The 17,682-nt window shown below is 39.4% G+C and overlaps 1 protein-coding gene across 1 annotated transcript in view; it reads right to left on the reverse strand.

Moving 5' to 3' along the window:
• Positions 1-17,682, reverse strand: part of KIAA1671 (KIAA1671 ortholog) — a 149,383-nt gene that overhangs the window by 97,947 nt on the left and 33,754 nt on the right. Inside the window, exons 2-4 of the mRNA XM_075276575.1 lie at positions 15,914-17,428; positions 12,961-13,057; positions 507-3,302 (exon numbers count right to left, since the gene is read on the reverse strand). Coding sequence (XP_075132676.1) covers positions 507-3,302; positions 12,961-13,057; positions 15,914-17,373 — 4,353 coding nt within the window. The 5' untranslated portion in view covers positions 17,374-17,428. The remainder of the gene's footprint in view (positions 1-506; positions 3,303-12,960; positions 13,058-15,913; positions 17,429-17,682) is intronic.

Here is a 17,682-nt window from a genome sequence, read left to right on the forward strand (position 1 = left end):
GCGACAATAAATAAGGTTTTTTTTTTTCACATTTATCTTTTTAAAACATGCAAAATATATTAATGGGGAAAATAGAGTTTTTGTAATTTTAAAAAAATATTTTATTAAATTTTCTTTTTTTCCCCCCCAAGTCTCGTTGAGGGTAATTTACCACAAGGGGGCTCAATCACCTGTCCAATATACTACAATAAAAGAGTATTGCAGTGTATTGTGCCGGTTAATGAATTGTAACAAGCATTCTATTAGGACTTGCCTCTAGAAGCATCAAGTTTTGTGTGAGAACCTTATCCAAAATTACAACAGCAAGCATACCTATAAGCAACAGGGTGAGACAGTAACACAGCAGAGACAGTCCTAGGGCTTACAGTAGTTCTAAAATCTAAGAATCTAAGTAGTAATTCTACCAATGCAATCCCTAGATCAAAGAAGTCTCAAGAAAACAAACAAAATTCTTGAGTACATGGACAGCCTGAACTATACTTAATGATAAAACAAAATTGCTATACCTTGCTCTCACAGTGTGTCCATTCTTGCTGCGTTACTGCACGGTGTGTTCTTGGCTCTTGCGGAAGATCCATTTGTGCACTTATCCTAGAACGATGTCGGTCCGTTCTCCGGTCTTTATTTTCCAACATAAGGCTGATTAAATCACTGGCTTTTCCTGGCTTTTTAGCCTCAGAAAGTGGTTGCGTCTTTTCGTCTGGAATGGATCCCCTACGTGTAGAGGACTGATGCTCACGCTCTACCACTTGATTTTCCTTTTCATCACCAGTCATTTTTATTAGAATTTGTTTGCCTTGTATATGTGAAGTAGAAGTTGCTTCTGTTGTGGTTGATTGTGTTGTATAGTTGCGGGTTCTTACCGAAGACTCCAGAATGCTGTGAACCTCTCTTCCTTTATATGGATCTCTGTCATAACTTCTATCTGCAACTGTGTTTAAGTTCTCTAAACCTGTAGAACTTCTTGAAATATTCGGTTTGTGATCAACCTTTGTTGAGGTAGTTTCTTGAGGTAAATTATACCGTGATGCCACAGGCTCATACTTATAGCCTTCATCATGAGTTAAATGTCTTGATGGATCTTTCCATTTGCTACTTGAACCTTTTGAGGCACTGTCCCTGAAAGATCTTGACCTTTCCCATTTAGGTAAATTATAGTCATCATCTCTGGTTACATTCTCCTTCTCCTTTCTTTGATTGGACTTATAGTCAGCCATAAGAGAATCTATGTCTACAACTTTAGTTTTGTATGTCCCATCAAGCTTAGGAGGAGATCCTTTGGTGATTGACTCTTGCGTGTTCTCTGGCTCTGTTAAATGTGATTTCTGTGTGGGTTTTGTTTGAGTATCCAGATATGATGGAGCTTCATCATCTGCACTTGACTTTTCCCTGCGTTTCTTGAGCAAAGCATCAATATCAATAACACTGTGTTTTTCTGGTGCCTTTTCTGGTTTTTCCATTAAATTATCTTGAGCCTGCATAGTTCTGTAGGTTTTAATTCCTCTTGTTGAATATGAGGTATCTATATCTTTCTCTGCAATTTTTTCTTCTTTTATGAAAGAATCAGTTGTGGAGTTGTAGCTTGTTATGCCCATTTTCACACTGCGCTTAAAGTAAAGTTCATCAGACGTTAACCTGTTATTACTGCTGACCTGATTTTCTTCATCATTCCTCTGTTTTTTACTGTCTATACCTGTTACTGCAAAATACGTTGCTTTCTTATCCACTGGAGTTGGGTCTTTAGCAGGAGCAATTTCCACGCTGTCTTTTCTTTCATATGAGAATCTAAACTCATCTGTCTTATTCCTTATGTCACCATGCTCAGATTTATAAGAGTCATATATCCCATGCGTGCCATCACCAATTTTCTGTCCTCTTTGAAAAGAGTCTTTCCTTTTTAGCAGAATATCATCTCCTTTAAATTCTTCCTTGAAATCTTTCTTATCAGCGTCTTTTGAAGACCGACGGGTGAATAAGTCTCTCTTTATTTGTTCAATTTCCGAATTTAACATGATGTCAGTGAAGTCATTTGACTCCTCTTTGTTGGTGTTCTTGGTTGACAATCCTTTCGGAAGATGAAATTGATTAAGTGACGGTTGCTTTTTATATTCTTTTACTTGAGTTAAATAATTTGTTTCATCTCTTACACTTGAGCTTGGAATTGTTGGAACCTCCTTCACAATTTTGCTACCTTTTTCTGAATCTTTTTGTATTGAGTCCAGAGAACTAATCGTCTTGTCAGTTTTCTGACTGAAACCTCGGAAAGATGATTTCCATTCTCCCTTACCTGCTGTACTGGTACCAAAATGAGAATAGTCTGAAGAATATTTCCCTAATGTATTTTCCAGTGTTTCTTTCTTATTGTCCAATTCTTGAGATTTCTCTTTCTCAGTCTCATCACTTGAACTTTTTCTTGTAAAAACTTGTTCTCTTCTGTAAAGACTTTCCAATTGTGGACTAACAGAATCAATTTTGTCTGTTTTAAAGGAATTTTTTCTTTCAAACTGAAAATCAGTGTCTCGAGTAAAAAATTTGCCTTGAGAATATTCCTGAGGACTATTAAGGGGGTTTTTCTTTCGATACTCACTTTTACTTCTCTGTAGACTACTCCCCGAACGTTCAATACTATCTTTGCTTAGCTCTCGATCTTTGTTGTGAAAAGAGCGCCGAGAACGAAGCGTCACGGCTTTGTCTTCGGGTGCCATTTCAATAGACTCACTCTGAACTCTTTCCCCTATGGCCTGGACAACTTCATACCTTGGCTCTACTCTCCTGTTCTCATCAACTTTTCTAAGATTTTGAGGTGCCATAATTTGTAAATTTCCAAAGTCTGAAGAAGAAACTGAATCAAGGGACTTTTCACTAAATTTACTGTCTTTTATTCCAGGGTCCTTCTGAACGTGGGACATGGATTGCACAATATCCTCACTTAACCATTGTGACCAACTCGAAGATTCATGTTTGGTCCTTAGACGTTCTGATATGGCAAAAACTCTGGAGACTTCGCTGGACACAACATTTCCTGAGTGGTATACCTCAGGAGGACTATGTTTTTCCACATTGTGCTCAAACATGGTTGCTTTCACAGTTTTCACCGTTTTTTCCACTTGGGTAGAGTTATCTTTTTCATCCGATGAAACAGTTTTTGTATCATATAATTCTTTGTAACTGTAATCTCTCCTGCCTTTTGGTACATCTGAACTCTTGTCAAGTTTTATAGGTTCATCATTTCGTCTGAAAGACTTTCTTGGTCTGAACGCTTTCTCCTCTAATAATGAACTATTTTGCCAGTCCTTTTTTTCCTGAAAATATAAAATAAATAACATTAATAATATTTAATGGTGTGCAACCATTCATCAGACTGTCTTCTCTCAATAAACAATGTATTACAATAACCTGCAGAACATTTCAACTTTTAATACTATAAAAATAACTTTACCATCTTCTTATAGACTTTATAAGAGTATATAAGGGACTTCACTAGACTAATAGGTTTTCACTAAATGAATTACCAAGGTATAAGTAGCAACCAGTGCCTTATGTAAAAGGGTTGAGAATTACATCACACTTCATTAACTTTTTATGTTAAACTAAAAATTCATCTAGATGGGAATTGTATTTCTAGAGATGCAAGTCAGTGTGTCATAAATGATAGATACAAATGGTCCTTTTATACAGATACAATAAATGTGATGACGAAGTGAACATTGACAAATGCAATTTTCATCAGGGAAACTATTACAAGTTTAAGTGTTTGATGGGCTTTTACGGACTGATCTATAGTTAGCAAATCAAGCACTGCATTAAATGTATGTTAGGACATTCATTAAAATGTTATCTCTCTGTCACATTTCACAAAAACAGAACTGAAAACACTTTTAATGAGTATTTAAAATGAATTCAACAGTAGACAGCCTTAAAATGGCTCTAAGACTCTGTTTCTGCTCAAGCATGAAATATCTTATCCCACATATCTGACAAAACCGGACCCTTTGTCGCTAGCCACAATTGTACCACTCCAATGTTCGAGTCCTGGGAATACTGAAGTGTAATTATTGTCGAGCTCAGTCAGCCAACAGAATATTCACTGTATCCAGCCACCGAAAGTGGTCATGTGATTGGTAGAAGGCCCTGCTGATTCAAACAGAAGTCACTTTCCTTATGCAAGTCTATAACAGCCTGGATGCCCCACTGTCATAGACTTACACAGGAAGCAGGGACTACCATCTGAAGTGAAATGGCTGGTCAGTCTGCTAATCACATGACCTGCCATAGGACCCGTTCAGCGGCTGAACTCACTAGTAGTTGGGATACTGATGTGTAAATAACAAAGGGCAGAACATTACAAATATTCATTACAAGTTTGTGCTTTGACAAAGGTTTTGGAACCATAGCTAGAGAACCTGGGACATTGAAGATGTTGTCCAATCTGCAAGCATCATGCTATAAATACAAAGGGGCTGAGAAAATAATATATAGCTTTTGAAAAACAGTTTCAGTACAATTTTAAATATGGAATGAGACTGCTGCTAATTCTGAGTCTAGAGGGTGGAGGGATTTGTAAGTGTGCATACAGACAGATGCCAGTCAGTGAGCAGGAGTGGCCACTAAAATATATATGTAAAAACTCAGATTTCTGAGACATTTAGTAAGAGGAAATAGGGTTGAGGGGATATCGTCACTCCATAGGGAGAGAACCACCATTTAGGTGTGTGGAGTCTTATTAAGCCATGAGCGCTCCACTGTGCAAAGGAACATGGGAAGAATATGCAAATCTGCCTTCCATGATGTAATTAGGATGCCAGTGCCTCAAGTGTGCACACCAATAGAGGGCGCTGACTGAGAATGTGCAAGTCTGTCTTCCATGATGTAATTAGGAAGACAGAGTCTCAGTTAAGATATCCAATAGAAATAGTTATACTAAACCTTTTGCATCTAAATAGATGAATATGCTAAACCCCTGCTGCTCCATGACATAATGAGGCTGGACAAGAAGTCCAAGACAACCGGTTTTCTTTAAGCATTTATTTTATTGTAAGCACAATGTAAAGAGGTCTGAATAAATAATGCACCAGGTTCTGTCAGACTGATGCAAAGCTCACATTAGAAACTTGTATTAGTGTATCCACTTATTTCCTAAGTGCAAACAGCAGAAGTAGAGAGTACAATGTATAGGAGTACTCAGTATTCATGTACATTCAAAGTACAAAGTACATAAAAGTAATAAAATACATGATTTCACACAAGAATTATTTGTGAGGTTTTTTTTCTTCATTTGGCTTTTCTTGCCATTCTATAGCTTTGTCACTTTAGTGTTTTTTATTGCAAGAGTTGTATAGGCTGAGGGAACAGGAAAAATGTTGCATGAATAAAAATGACAAGGACAAAAACGCAAAGCAATAAAGGGATTTTTTATGTAGTTTATTGTTTTTTTCAATGGAAAAAACCCTCATGAAAACACAGTGTGAGAAAGTAGCTGAAAGAAGATTATCCATGCTTTGAGGGGGTTTTGATACTGATGACCTATCCTTAGGATAGTGTGTTACTTTACCTCTAGAGGTTGTTCATTGGAATGTATAGCTTAATACTTAAACACAAGCATTCTAAAATGTAGTATATACTGTACGCCATTATTTTAGTTGTAACCATGATTTTACCCAAATCTTGACCACTATTTATAAGCTACTTTAGGGTATATTTGTGACATAGTGAATATTTATTTTTGTGTAATCTTGCTGTAGAAAAAACCTTTTAATCTGTATGTTAATAAGCTTTGCTGTGCACCTGGGTTTAGCCTCACATGACAGAGGTCATCAATATAAGATCGGCGGGCGTCTGACACCTAGCATTCACACTGATCAGCTGCTCGAAATATACAGTGGATGAAACTGTAAGCAGAAGCCTCCGTACACTGTGTACTGTTCATGCCAGAGCACTGCAACTCGCCTCCCATTCATTTAGGAGCTAAGCTGCAATATTGCAGCAAGATCGCTAAATACAGTATGTAGTTTTCTACTTCCAGCCCTGTCTAGAGGTGCTGGAGACTGCCAAGAAAAGCTTATCATTGGAGTTCTGGCTGTAGGGTACCCACTGATATAATACTGATGACCTATCCTAAAATGGGGAAGGTCTCACACACAGGCATGACTTCACTGGCTACCCAGTGCCCAGCGAATAGAATTCAAGCTACTAATGTTAACATACAAAGCCATCCACAACCTGTCCCCTCCATATATCTCCAACCTAATCTCCCGCTACCTGCCCACACATAACCTCAGATTCTCCAATGACCTTCTACTCCGCTCTGCTCTCATCCGCTCCTCACACAACCGTCTCCAAGATTTCTCTTGTGCATCCCCCATACTCTGGAATTTCTTACCACGACACCTAAGACTGATCCCCACAATCACAGGCTTCAAGAAGGCCCTGAAGACTCACCTATTCAGGAAGGCCTACAACCTGCAATAACACTATCACCACACTGCCATCTGTACAGTCTCTACCCTCACCTACTGTCTCTACCCCCCTCCCCTCATAGACTGTAAGCCCTTGCAGACAGGGCCCCCTACCCCACTGTGCCAGTCGGTCATTGTTAGTATTATACAGTCCTATGAAAAAGTTTGGGCACCCCTATTAATCTTAATCATTTTTAGTTCTAAATATTTTGGTGTTTGCAACAGCCATTTCAGTTTGATATATCTAATAACTGATGGACACAGTAATATTTCAGGATTGAAATGAGGTTTATTGTACTAACAGAAAATGTGCAATATGCATTAAACCAAAATTTGACCGGTGCAAAAGTATGGGCACCCTTATCATTTTATTGATTTGAATACTCCTAACTACTTTTTACTGACTTACTGAAGCACAAAATTGGTTTTGTAACCTCAGTGAGCTTTGAACTTCATAGCCAGATGTATCCAATTATGAGAAAAGGTATTTAAGGTGGCAAATTGCAAGTTGTTCTACTATTTGAATCTCCTCTGAAGAGTGGCATCATGGGCTACTCAAAACAACTCTCAAATGATCTGAAAACAAAGATTGTTCAACATAGTTGTTCAGCGGAAGGATACAAAAAGTTGTCTCAGAGATTTAACCTGTCAGTTTCCACTGTGAGGAACATAGTAAGGAAATGGAAGACCACAGGGACAGTTCTTGTTAAGCCCAGAAGTGGCAGGCCAAGAAAAATATCAGAAAGGCAGAGAAGAAGAATGGTGAGAACAGTCAAGGACAATCCACAGACCACCTCCAAAGAGCTGCAGCATCATCTTGCTGCAGATGGTGTCACTGTGCATCGGTCAACTATACAGCGCACTTTGCACAAATAGAAGCTGTATGGGAGAGTGATGAGAAAGAAGCCGTTTCTGCACGTACGCCACAAATAGAGTTGCCTGAGGTATGAAAAAGCACATTTGGACAAGGCAGCTTCATTTTGGAAACAAAAATTGAGTTGTTTGGTTATAAAAAAAGGCGTTATGCATGGCGTCCAAAAAGAAACAGCATTCCAAGAAAAACACATGCTACCCACTGTAAAATTTGGTGGAGGTTCCATCATGTTTTGGGGCTGTGTGGCCAATGCCGGCATCGGGAATCTTGTTAAAGTTGAGAGTCGCATGGATTCCACTCAGTATCAGCAGATTCTTGAGAATAATGTTCAAGAATCAGTGACGAAGTTGAAGTTACGCCGGGGATGGATATTTCAGCAAGACAATGATCCAAAACACCGCTCCAAATCCTCAGGCATTCATGCAGAGGAACAATTACAATGTTCTGGAATGGCCATCCCAGTCCCCAGACCTGAATATCATTGAACATCTGTGGGATGATTTGAAGCGGGCTGTCCATGCTCGGCGACCATCTAACTTAACTGAACTTGAATTGTTTGTCCAAAATACCTTTATCCAGGATCCAGGAACTGATTAAAAGCTACAGGAAGCGACTAGAGGCTGTTATCTTTGCAAAAGGAGGATCTACTAAATATTAATGTCACTTTTCTGTTGAGGTGCCCATACTTTCGCACCGGTCAAATTTTGGTTTAATGCATATTGCACATTTTCTGTTAGTACAATAAACCTCATTTCAATCCTGAAATATTACTGTGTCCATCAGTTATTAGATATATCAAACTGAAATGGCTGTTGCAAATACCAAAATATTTAGAACTAAAAATGATTAAGATTAATAGGGGTGCCCAAACTTTTTCATAGGACTGTATCTACCTGTATATTTTGTGTACTGTATGTAAACCCCCAAATGTAAAGCACCATGGAATTAATGGTGCTATATAAATAAATAATAATAATAGCAGCAGTGAGAGGGTGTTATAGGTTGCAGTTGAAGTACAGTGATGGGTGATGACTGACCTGACCATATTTCTGATAGGTGATTGTTACCAGCAGATTATCTGCCTGTATTATAAATAGGTGTACAGGCGTTGAGTCTCTTACCTAAACTTCTACCGAAATGATGGCCACAAAAGCTTTTGTACTTTAACAACAGTTCTGAAGACTGGCAGATCCATGAACTCACTGTTGTCAGCATCCAATAATCTGCAAGTTATTCTACTAGAAAACAGTGTCATTTTTTTTTCTTAGAATTCTTTCCTTACAGCTATTCATTTATACTCCAGCTCGAATCCATTTGCATCCATTCTCTCTGCCACCACCAACTCCTACACAACCAGTGGAATGTGCAGCTAACAAAAGCCAACTAAAACTTCTGCGCTATCTTCCTAACATTTTTATAACAAAGAAATCCTTAGTGTATCATCACCCCCATTGTTTCTGTAAACTCTATCATCTTGGGAAAGAAAGCAGAAAACAGTCTCACTAACCACGTGAAAAAACAAACTGAACATTTCAGACGGCATTTATTAATTAACCACAACCAAAAATATCCTGCAAGCCCCGCAGCCAGAAACTTTCCTTCCCGTGACCTCCATGAAGTGTTCTCTTCAATGAGCTCAGCAAGTGAAAAAGAGGTACACCAAGGCGAGACATTTAGCTTGGAAACGAAAAACAAACATTTTACCAGGATAAGTGTACGTTCATATAAAAATGACTTAAAAGGAAATAAATAGAAGGCAAACACAGAAGTAAGAAAATAAGTCTTAGGCTTGGGTGAGCTCATTGTCTCCTACAGTGTACTTTGCTGGGGAGTCGATAAAAAGGGCCGTGGGATACTATTGCTGCCACATGGGGAGGTTTAGAAATCTCTCTCCAGCACATATTGGTACACCAGTTTAGGAGCATAAAACTGCAGATTTATTTATTTAATTATTTTTTTTACACATAATTTGTAGATGTCAGTAAACTTTAGGGATCATTTTCTATAATGCAAAAAGTTTCATGGATATTCAAAGGGAGTTTATCACCAGCCAGACTAACAAACCAGGGAATCTCATGGATTTAATTTTGAGGCTAGGTGCTACTGCACCTTCTAAAAATCACATTAAAGTGTCAATCGGGGGAGGGGGTCACATATTCAGCACTTAGTTAGCCCTTTTAGGTAGGGTTAGTCTGTTCACATTATCTAACATAACATTTATGGTATGACAGCTCATTTGTTATATAACTACGTTTGATCACAGCGTGTCTGAGAAATGACAAGAGTATCATAGGTCGTCTTTTTTGAATGCAGGGCGTTTCATTCAGTCCTGTTGCCATAGGTGTATAAAATCCAGGCACCTAGATATCCAATCTGCCTTTGCAGAAATTTATGAAAAAAATGGGTCATTCTAAAAAAAAGTCACCCAAGTCCAGCATGGTTCTGTAACAAAATGTCACCATTGTAACAAATCAATTTGTACAATTTCTCCCATCTTGGATAGAGCATGCGTCACAGTGGTAATATTGAAAAGTGAAAGTGCTTAGGAATCGAAAAGTTACAGAGCAGGGTTGTCAAGTGATGAGGCACATAGGGGCAGAACCCTGGAGCCAGCAGAAGGTGCACCTCATAAATGACAAAGTGTGTGCCTCATATATGACAAGGTGCCCGCCTCCATCAGGCTTTACACACCTCAAGGGAAATGTACACCAGCTCACCGCCCACTTTTCATTGAAGTGGTAAAGGCAAAAGTATATAAAAAAAAAGGACATGCAAAAAGCTACTTTACGCAAAAAAAATGTGACTTTTTATTCCTTAGATGCCAGAGAAACTGGTGTACAAGGCATAATAAACCTGCTTAATGAAGACAAAGCGGCTTAAAAGTCACTAACACGCTGGTGCCTCCATAACTACGACGTTCCAAAACTTCTCAGGCAACATCAGCACAAAGACTGTCCATGGCAGATCAGCACTAAGCATCAAATAGAGTGGTGTACAACATACTGCCACTGGACTCTGGAAACATGTTCTGTGCAGTGATGAATCACACGTCTATATCTGACAATCTGATGGAAGAGTCTTGGCCTGGCGAATGCCAGGAGAACATTACTTCCTGGACTGCTTTGTGCTGACTGTAAATATGGTGGAGCGGTTGTTTTCTACAGTTTGTTCCTATGAAGAAAAATGTTAATGCTTCAGCATACCAACATGGGAAGAATATGCAAATCTGTCTCCCAAGATGTAAACAGGGAGACCGTGCCTCTGTTATGCTGCCCTCTATAGCAAGCACCCTGAACAACATGCCCGACTTCCCAAAAGCCTTCACTGCATGATGCGAGGTTATAACCAAATCAATTTCTCAGCTACGGATGGCACCGTTTCTGTCTCTTTGGACTTCATCAGCGCAGCCTAGAGAGAATTGATTTGGTTTAAGTGAGAGGCAGAAAGACCAAATTATGAGGATAACGTCTATCCTTAGGGAGAGACCACCTTCTCAGGTGTGTGGAGACTTATACAGCCATAGTTGCTCCACTGCAAGGGAACATGGGAAGAATATGCAAATCTGTCTCCCAAGATGTAAACAGGGAGACAGTGCCTCTGTTATGCTGCCCTCTATAGCAAGCACCCTGAACAACATGCCCGACTTCCCAGAAGCCTTCACTGCATGATGCGAGGTTATAACTAAATCAATTTCTCAGCTACGGACGGCACCATTCAATCTGGTCTCTCAGCCTCTCACTTAAACCAAATCAGTTCTCTCTAGGCTGCGCTGATGAAGTCCAAAGAGACAGAAACGGTGCCGTCCGTAGCTGAGAAATTGATTTGGTTATAACCTTGCGTCATGCAGTGAAGGCTTCTGGGAAGTCGGGCATGTTGTTCAGGGTGCTTGCTATACAGGGCAGCATAACAGAGGCACTGCCTCCCTGTTTACATCTTGGGAGACAGATTTGCATATTCTTCCCATGTTCCCTTGCAGTGGAGCAACTATGGCTGTATAAGTCTCCACACACCTGAGAAGGTGGTCTCTCCTTAAGGATAGACGTTATCCCCACAATCAGCATACCAAGACATTTTTGATAATTTTTTGCTCCCAACATTTTGCAGAAGGCCATGATCTTTTTCAGCTTGACTGTGCCCCAGTGACAAAACAAGGTACGTAAGGACATGGTTGGATGAATTTGGTGTTTAAGAACTTGACTGGTCCACACAGACCCCAGACCTCAACCCCATTTAAGACCTTTACAATGAACCAGAACAGAGACTGCAAGGCAGCTCCACCCCACCCCCCACCAATACCACCTCCAAAGTTATGATGGATAAGTGGGCACCAAATCTATCAGAAAGCATTCCCAGAAGAGTGAACATTGTTATAGCTGCAAAGGGAGGGCTAACTCCACATTAATGCCCATAAATTTAGAATGTGATTTGATAAAAGCTCCTATACGTGTAATGTATAGCTGTCTCAATACTATTGTCCATATAGAATTTATCTGAGCTACTACATAAAGCAGGCCTACCTGTGTTAAAAGGGGTTGTCTCATTATACACAATATCTTCAGTCTGATACACCCATAAGATCCCTGGTTATTTTAAGCTACTGCAAAGAACTTTAATTTTACCCAACAGAAGAGCTCAGATATATATTCAGTTGTCGAAGAAATTTAACAACATAATATTACATGGAGCATATTTAGATGAATAAACATTTATGTGTGCATATGCACTAATAAGGTACATGAAAAGCAGGTATCCTGAAGGGACAGACCTTCTGAAAGCAGAAAATATGCTGTAATATCCATGTACTTTTTAGGGTGCATCTACATGTTCCAGCTGACAACGGTAGACAAAACCCCACCCATAATGGACAATGACAGCAAAAAAAAAAACAAAACAAAAAAAAAACATGTATGCAAACAGATCAGTTTTGCTGACTTCAATAGTTAAAGAAACTATATATGTCTGTCAATTTATTTGCACGACAGAAACATGTCAGACTTTGCTTTTCAATCCTGCAAAAAAAAAGACAGACATATACTTTTTTAAATTGAAATTAAAGCCCTTTCCATGACATAATTTTTTTGGTATATGGAGGAATGAATGAAACATGGTATCAACCTAGTTTTTATTGCCAGATTCCTTGTGTGAAAAAAAAAAAAAAACTTGTGGTAAAATAAATAAATAAAATAAATGTTAAGTGTGTTAGGCCTGGTTCTCATCTGTTTTTGTTATTCAGTTCGGCGAGTCCGCATGGGGACCCCCCAAATGGAATACCAAACACATTGGTGGTGAGCTTATGATAGCACACAGGACCTCATAGACTATAAATGAGGTCCGTGTGCATTCTGCGCGGAGTCCGCACGAGCCATGCGGACAGAAAAGCACTTCATGAACTACTTTCCTGTCCGCATGACTCGTGTGGACTCTGCGCAGAAAGCACATGGACCCCATTATATTCTATGGGGTCCGTGTGCTTTCACTACTCACCGCTTGTCAATGCATTCGGTATTCCGTGGGGGGGGGGGGGGGGGGTGTCCCCATGCGGACTCCCCGAACGCAGATGTGAACCAGGCCTTAGAGAATCAACATGAAAAGAGACTTAGAATATATCCTTAGGGATAGGCTAATTCATACCTTGTGAGCTATGTAATCTTGAGAGGAAAAACTACTTCTCCTTTCTTCACTTGGCTTCTCAGATTTCATATCCAGTTTTGAAGAAGAGTTTAAGAACCTTTTAAAAAGCCAAAACAGAAAGTTAGAAAATGGGTAAAAATACAGAAATGTTGTGACTTACACAGTAACGGCTGAAGAATAGTTATCTTGGCACTTGGCAGGACTGCACCAAGGTAGACAGAGATAGGACTCCATCTTTAGTCCAATCTTTTGCAGGCCAAATTTGTTTTCTGCACATCACTGTGAAAGGACTAGAAGTCACACAACTAAAAATGACACCTAAATAACATCAGTCACATTTTGTGTTATAATACACACTATAAAGTCCCTTCCTAAACCAACAACTGTGCCATGAAGGGGCTATTAAGTGGAGTAAAAAAATATCTGTGTGTGGCCAATGAATGCAAACTCTACCAAGATGTCAAAGCAAAGAGGGGCGATTTCCCAATGGTCCAAAAACATCCCAATTTAGCAGAATGCTCCTGCATCCACCAGGGTTTAGCACATACGGTATTATATATGACATGGGAATTTTATGGGCATGTCACTCCATAAGGTGTGGGACTTTAGTAAAGTGGGCCATGTTAAAATATTTTCAGCATATTTTATGCCCTGGTTCCTCCAGCCTTTGCCTGCCTCATGTTTGTTTTTAGGCATTGGATTGTGACCACAAAGGCATGCTTATACTCTTATTAAAGACCCCTACATGCCGCTCCCTTTAATGGGTGTTTCTAACAAGTAGAAATGACCCCTTGCTGCTAGCTGTGAGTAGTTAGGCCCCCTACTGAACTTTAGAATGAAGGAGATGTGGAACAAGTTTTTAAGGGGTTTTAAAGCATGTTATTAATGCAATCTGAAAGAGTATTCCTAGAATAATAGAGATTTTAACAGGCATGTACAGACTCATTTTATATAGTTTTCCCCCTGAAAAGTGCTGAGGTTATTTCACGATTTCTTCTTACAACATAGCTCCTTTTCACTCGAATGGAGAGGACTGCAGTTCGCCGCATAGGGCCGTTGCAAAATAATCTGAAAGAACCTCAGTCTCTTCATTCCTGAAATTGGCAAGAGTCCTAGAGATCAGATACCACCAATGTTATGGCAGAGATGGGAATGCCCATGGGAAATCCATACTCGAGCTCTTATACGCAGAGCCAAGACAACAACATGTCATATATCAAAAGGACTATACCACGAAAGGGAACCCATTTTAATACTTTATTTTAGTTTTGCATTATTTCAGACAAAAGCATACACAGGATTACATTTTAATCCTACTCCCCATCGTAACACCACAAATCATAAAGTACACTTCACGAAAAAGCACTAAACTGACATCCATGTCAAAGCAGCAAGTGTGTGCAGAAGATATGAACTTATGATATATGGTTGTTAGGCAGTTAATATTTTTATGACACTTTTTACTCCATTTTTATTACCTAGTTAATGATTTACAAAAGGTTGATTATCTTATTTTCTGTGAAATGAATTCCCCCACCCCTACAAGAACATGTCAAGAAAAGGATTACATTGCTGTCACATATTACTATCCTCTTACTAGAACACGGACTTGAAGTCATATTTCTAAACTGTTAACATTTAACCCAGTTCCAGACACAAATTTAGGTGCTGTACTGACCACTTATTTTATTTCCGCAATGGCCAAGTGAGGGGTTAGGATTTTAAGGGTATATATTATATTTCTCACTCATTGGTTGTAGGGAGTCCATTCACAGTCCTGATACAATGCTCGGCAGGTGAGAGGTATAGTAATTTAAAAAAACCTCAGGGCATGGTCTGGTTCTTGCATGACCAAGGAAAACTTATTACACATTTGCACTGCAATGGCAAGTGTTGCATTGGAATTCATTTCTATGGAGTTCCCAGATCTGAATCAGTCCCCTGAGCTCTAGCATCCAACATGGAGACTGTTGGGGAGTCAATAAACAAGGTAGAGGCGTAAAAACAATCAGTGCAAAGAGACCAGGACACTGCAAACAAAGTGACAGGCCCTGAGACATCAGGTCAACCGTTAATATCACAGATCATGGGGAACTGAAACTTTAAGATGATGTCCAGTTTCAGCAAATAAACGATCTTCTGTGTATAATGAAAAGTTGTATAGTTTTCCAATTTAATTTCTGTATTAACCCCTTCCCACCACAGCCATATTTCGATTTTCCTTCAACTACACACCTTCTAAAAGCCATAACTCTCTTATTTTTCCGTTCAGAAAGCCATATGAGCGCTTAATTTTTGTGGAACAAATTGTACTTCATAATGGTATGATTTAGTAGTACGGACAATGTACTGGGAAGCTAGAAAAAATTCTGTACAGGGGAAATTAGAGGAAAAAAATGCATTTGTGTGACTTTCTTACAGACCGTTTTTACGGTGTTGACTGTGCCGCCAGAGGTGCCCCCTAGGCACATGACGTCAGACGAAGGCCTGAAGAGGACCCGGGACAGCCAGGAGAGGAGAGCATAACTGTTTTTTTGTTTTTATTCACTTCCCCTGGTGCCACACAAGTCCAGCTGTTACCTATTTGATTATTCCAACAGGTAGTGGCCAATATTTTACTCATCAATCCCCACTCCTGTCACGTCTGGCCTCCACTTCTGCCTCTAGGGAGCAGATACTGAAGAACACTGAAGCCCCCTGGAGGAACAATATGGGCTGCAATGGACAGGAGCAGGGATCTATTCAATTCCTGGAAACCCCTTTGACATAGGCCATTACCGTTAGACTGTCAGAGCTCCCACACATCAACTGCTTCCGAAAGTAGTGTCCTGACTGTGGAAGCCCCCGCCAATCTAAAATTAATTGTCTATCTAAAAGGATACGCCATCATTTTTTTTTTTTAATAGGAGGGCAACCTGTTTTACTGTACATGTGCCTGTATTAATACACTTACTTTTTTGTCAAATCTGTGGTCACTGTTGAGGATGGTGTTGTCCATTCTTTCTCTGACTTTGTATCTTTATCAGAAATAAAGTTTCTAGATTTTCTTTCGGCGTTGGCAGCACTTCTATCTTCTGTGGTTGAAGGCACTTCGGCTTCCTCAGAGGAGTTGGTATTGGCTACATAAAGACCAAGACGCTTTTTCATAATTCCAGGAGTAATTCCACTTTCATCTGACTTCTTTGCTTCACCAAGTGAACCATCATATTGATCAAGGAGTAAATTTGAAGACTGGTTGTTAAAATTTGCTGACAGCTTCATAATACCTTCATTTTCAGCAACATCAGATATTTGCTGCTCCTTGTTAGAAGGCATTTCCTTGGTCTTGGCTCTTTCCAAGCGTGGAGAATATGTATTTTTCAAGGAAATTCCACTTATACCTCTAGTGTCGCTAATAAAGTTCTTATCACTGGTGTATTCTCCCTCCTTAGCACTTAGATTAGACAGATCATCTGTGATGCTGCTGCTCTGAGAATTTTTCTTGAAAGGCCTATTTTCTTTAGTTTCCTCAGAAGCACTTTCTTTTTTGTTTCCGATGATTCTGCTTTCAAACAATGAGGTAAGATCTTCAGACAACGGTCTTCTATTCCATTTTCTTGGTTCATCAACTACTTTTTGGTCACTTACAGGTTCATTTAATTCTAGAAACACAGCAGACACTGGGCGACGTACTTGCCTTAACCGAGCCCTAACCGTTAAGCTATCAATGTTTTCAGGTTTATCTTTTTCCAGACTTTTATCTACAGATGTTCCTGGTTCATCCACAACATCGGAAAGCGTTCTTCTTGAGTAGATCGGATAGATTTTTTCCTGTTGAGAAATTTCAGGTTTTCTAGATATTAGTGGGGGCTTAGATGTGACCTGCCTTTCATCTGTTTGTGGAGTAGGCTTAGATTCACAAATATTATTTGATCCTGGAGACCATCTAGGGCTGGTCTGCCGCCTACCTATGGCTGCTGTTGGAGAAGACCCTTCCAAGTTATTGTCTTGGTCTTCATCAGTGCTTGTTTGGGGGGATGATGTAAATATTCGACGGCCTACTCTTTCACTTTCATTACTTTTTGTACTTCCAGATAAAGATATGCTGGTAGTGGCTTGAAATGGCACATCACTGTGTTGTTTCACATCTCCAGACAAGGTGAAAGGCATTCCTATTGACCTCCTGCTTTCTGGAGGCTTTTCTCTAGAAAAAGGCTTTGGTGAGAGTCTTGGCTTCAATCCAGTATTAAGCATGCTTACAGTTTTGGGACGATTTCTTAACGTATCCTCAATAATTAAAGAGTTGGAAATATTGGTATCACTGGACTTATTGCTTGCATCTGAGAGAGGGCTAATATATGTCCTTGACGGTTTTGTCTCGGTTAAAATATCACTTCGTGTGGTTCGGGTTGACAATTCTACCTTCGTAGCCATGGCCGATCAGTTACTTTCAACATTTCCAAGTCAGGGAAGCGATCAACGAACAATACTGAAAAAAAAGAAAAAAAGACATGTATTACACTGCCTTGAAAAGCTCATACATATTTTAAATCTTTTAAAATATGATGCTCAAAAATAAAATAGTTCAATAAGAAGGTAACAAAAACTATTTACATTAATTTCCTCTGGATGGCAACATGAAACATTAAGTTAAAGGGTTGTCTAACTTCTTTTAATCATGACCTAACTCAGAGGTCAAACATCAGCACAGGTCTAACACACAGGATCCTTGCCGATCTTCTG

Source organism: Leptodactylus fuscus, chromosome 1 (assembly GCF_031893055.1).
Source record: "Leptodactylus fuscus isolate aLepFus1 chromosome 1, aLepFus1.hap2, whole genome shotgun sequence".
NCBI classification, from domain to species: domain Eukaryota; kingdom Metazoa; phylum Chordata; class Amphibia; order Anura; family Leptodactylidae; genus Leptodactylus; species Leptodactylus fuscus.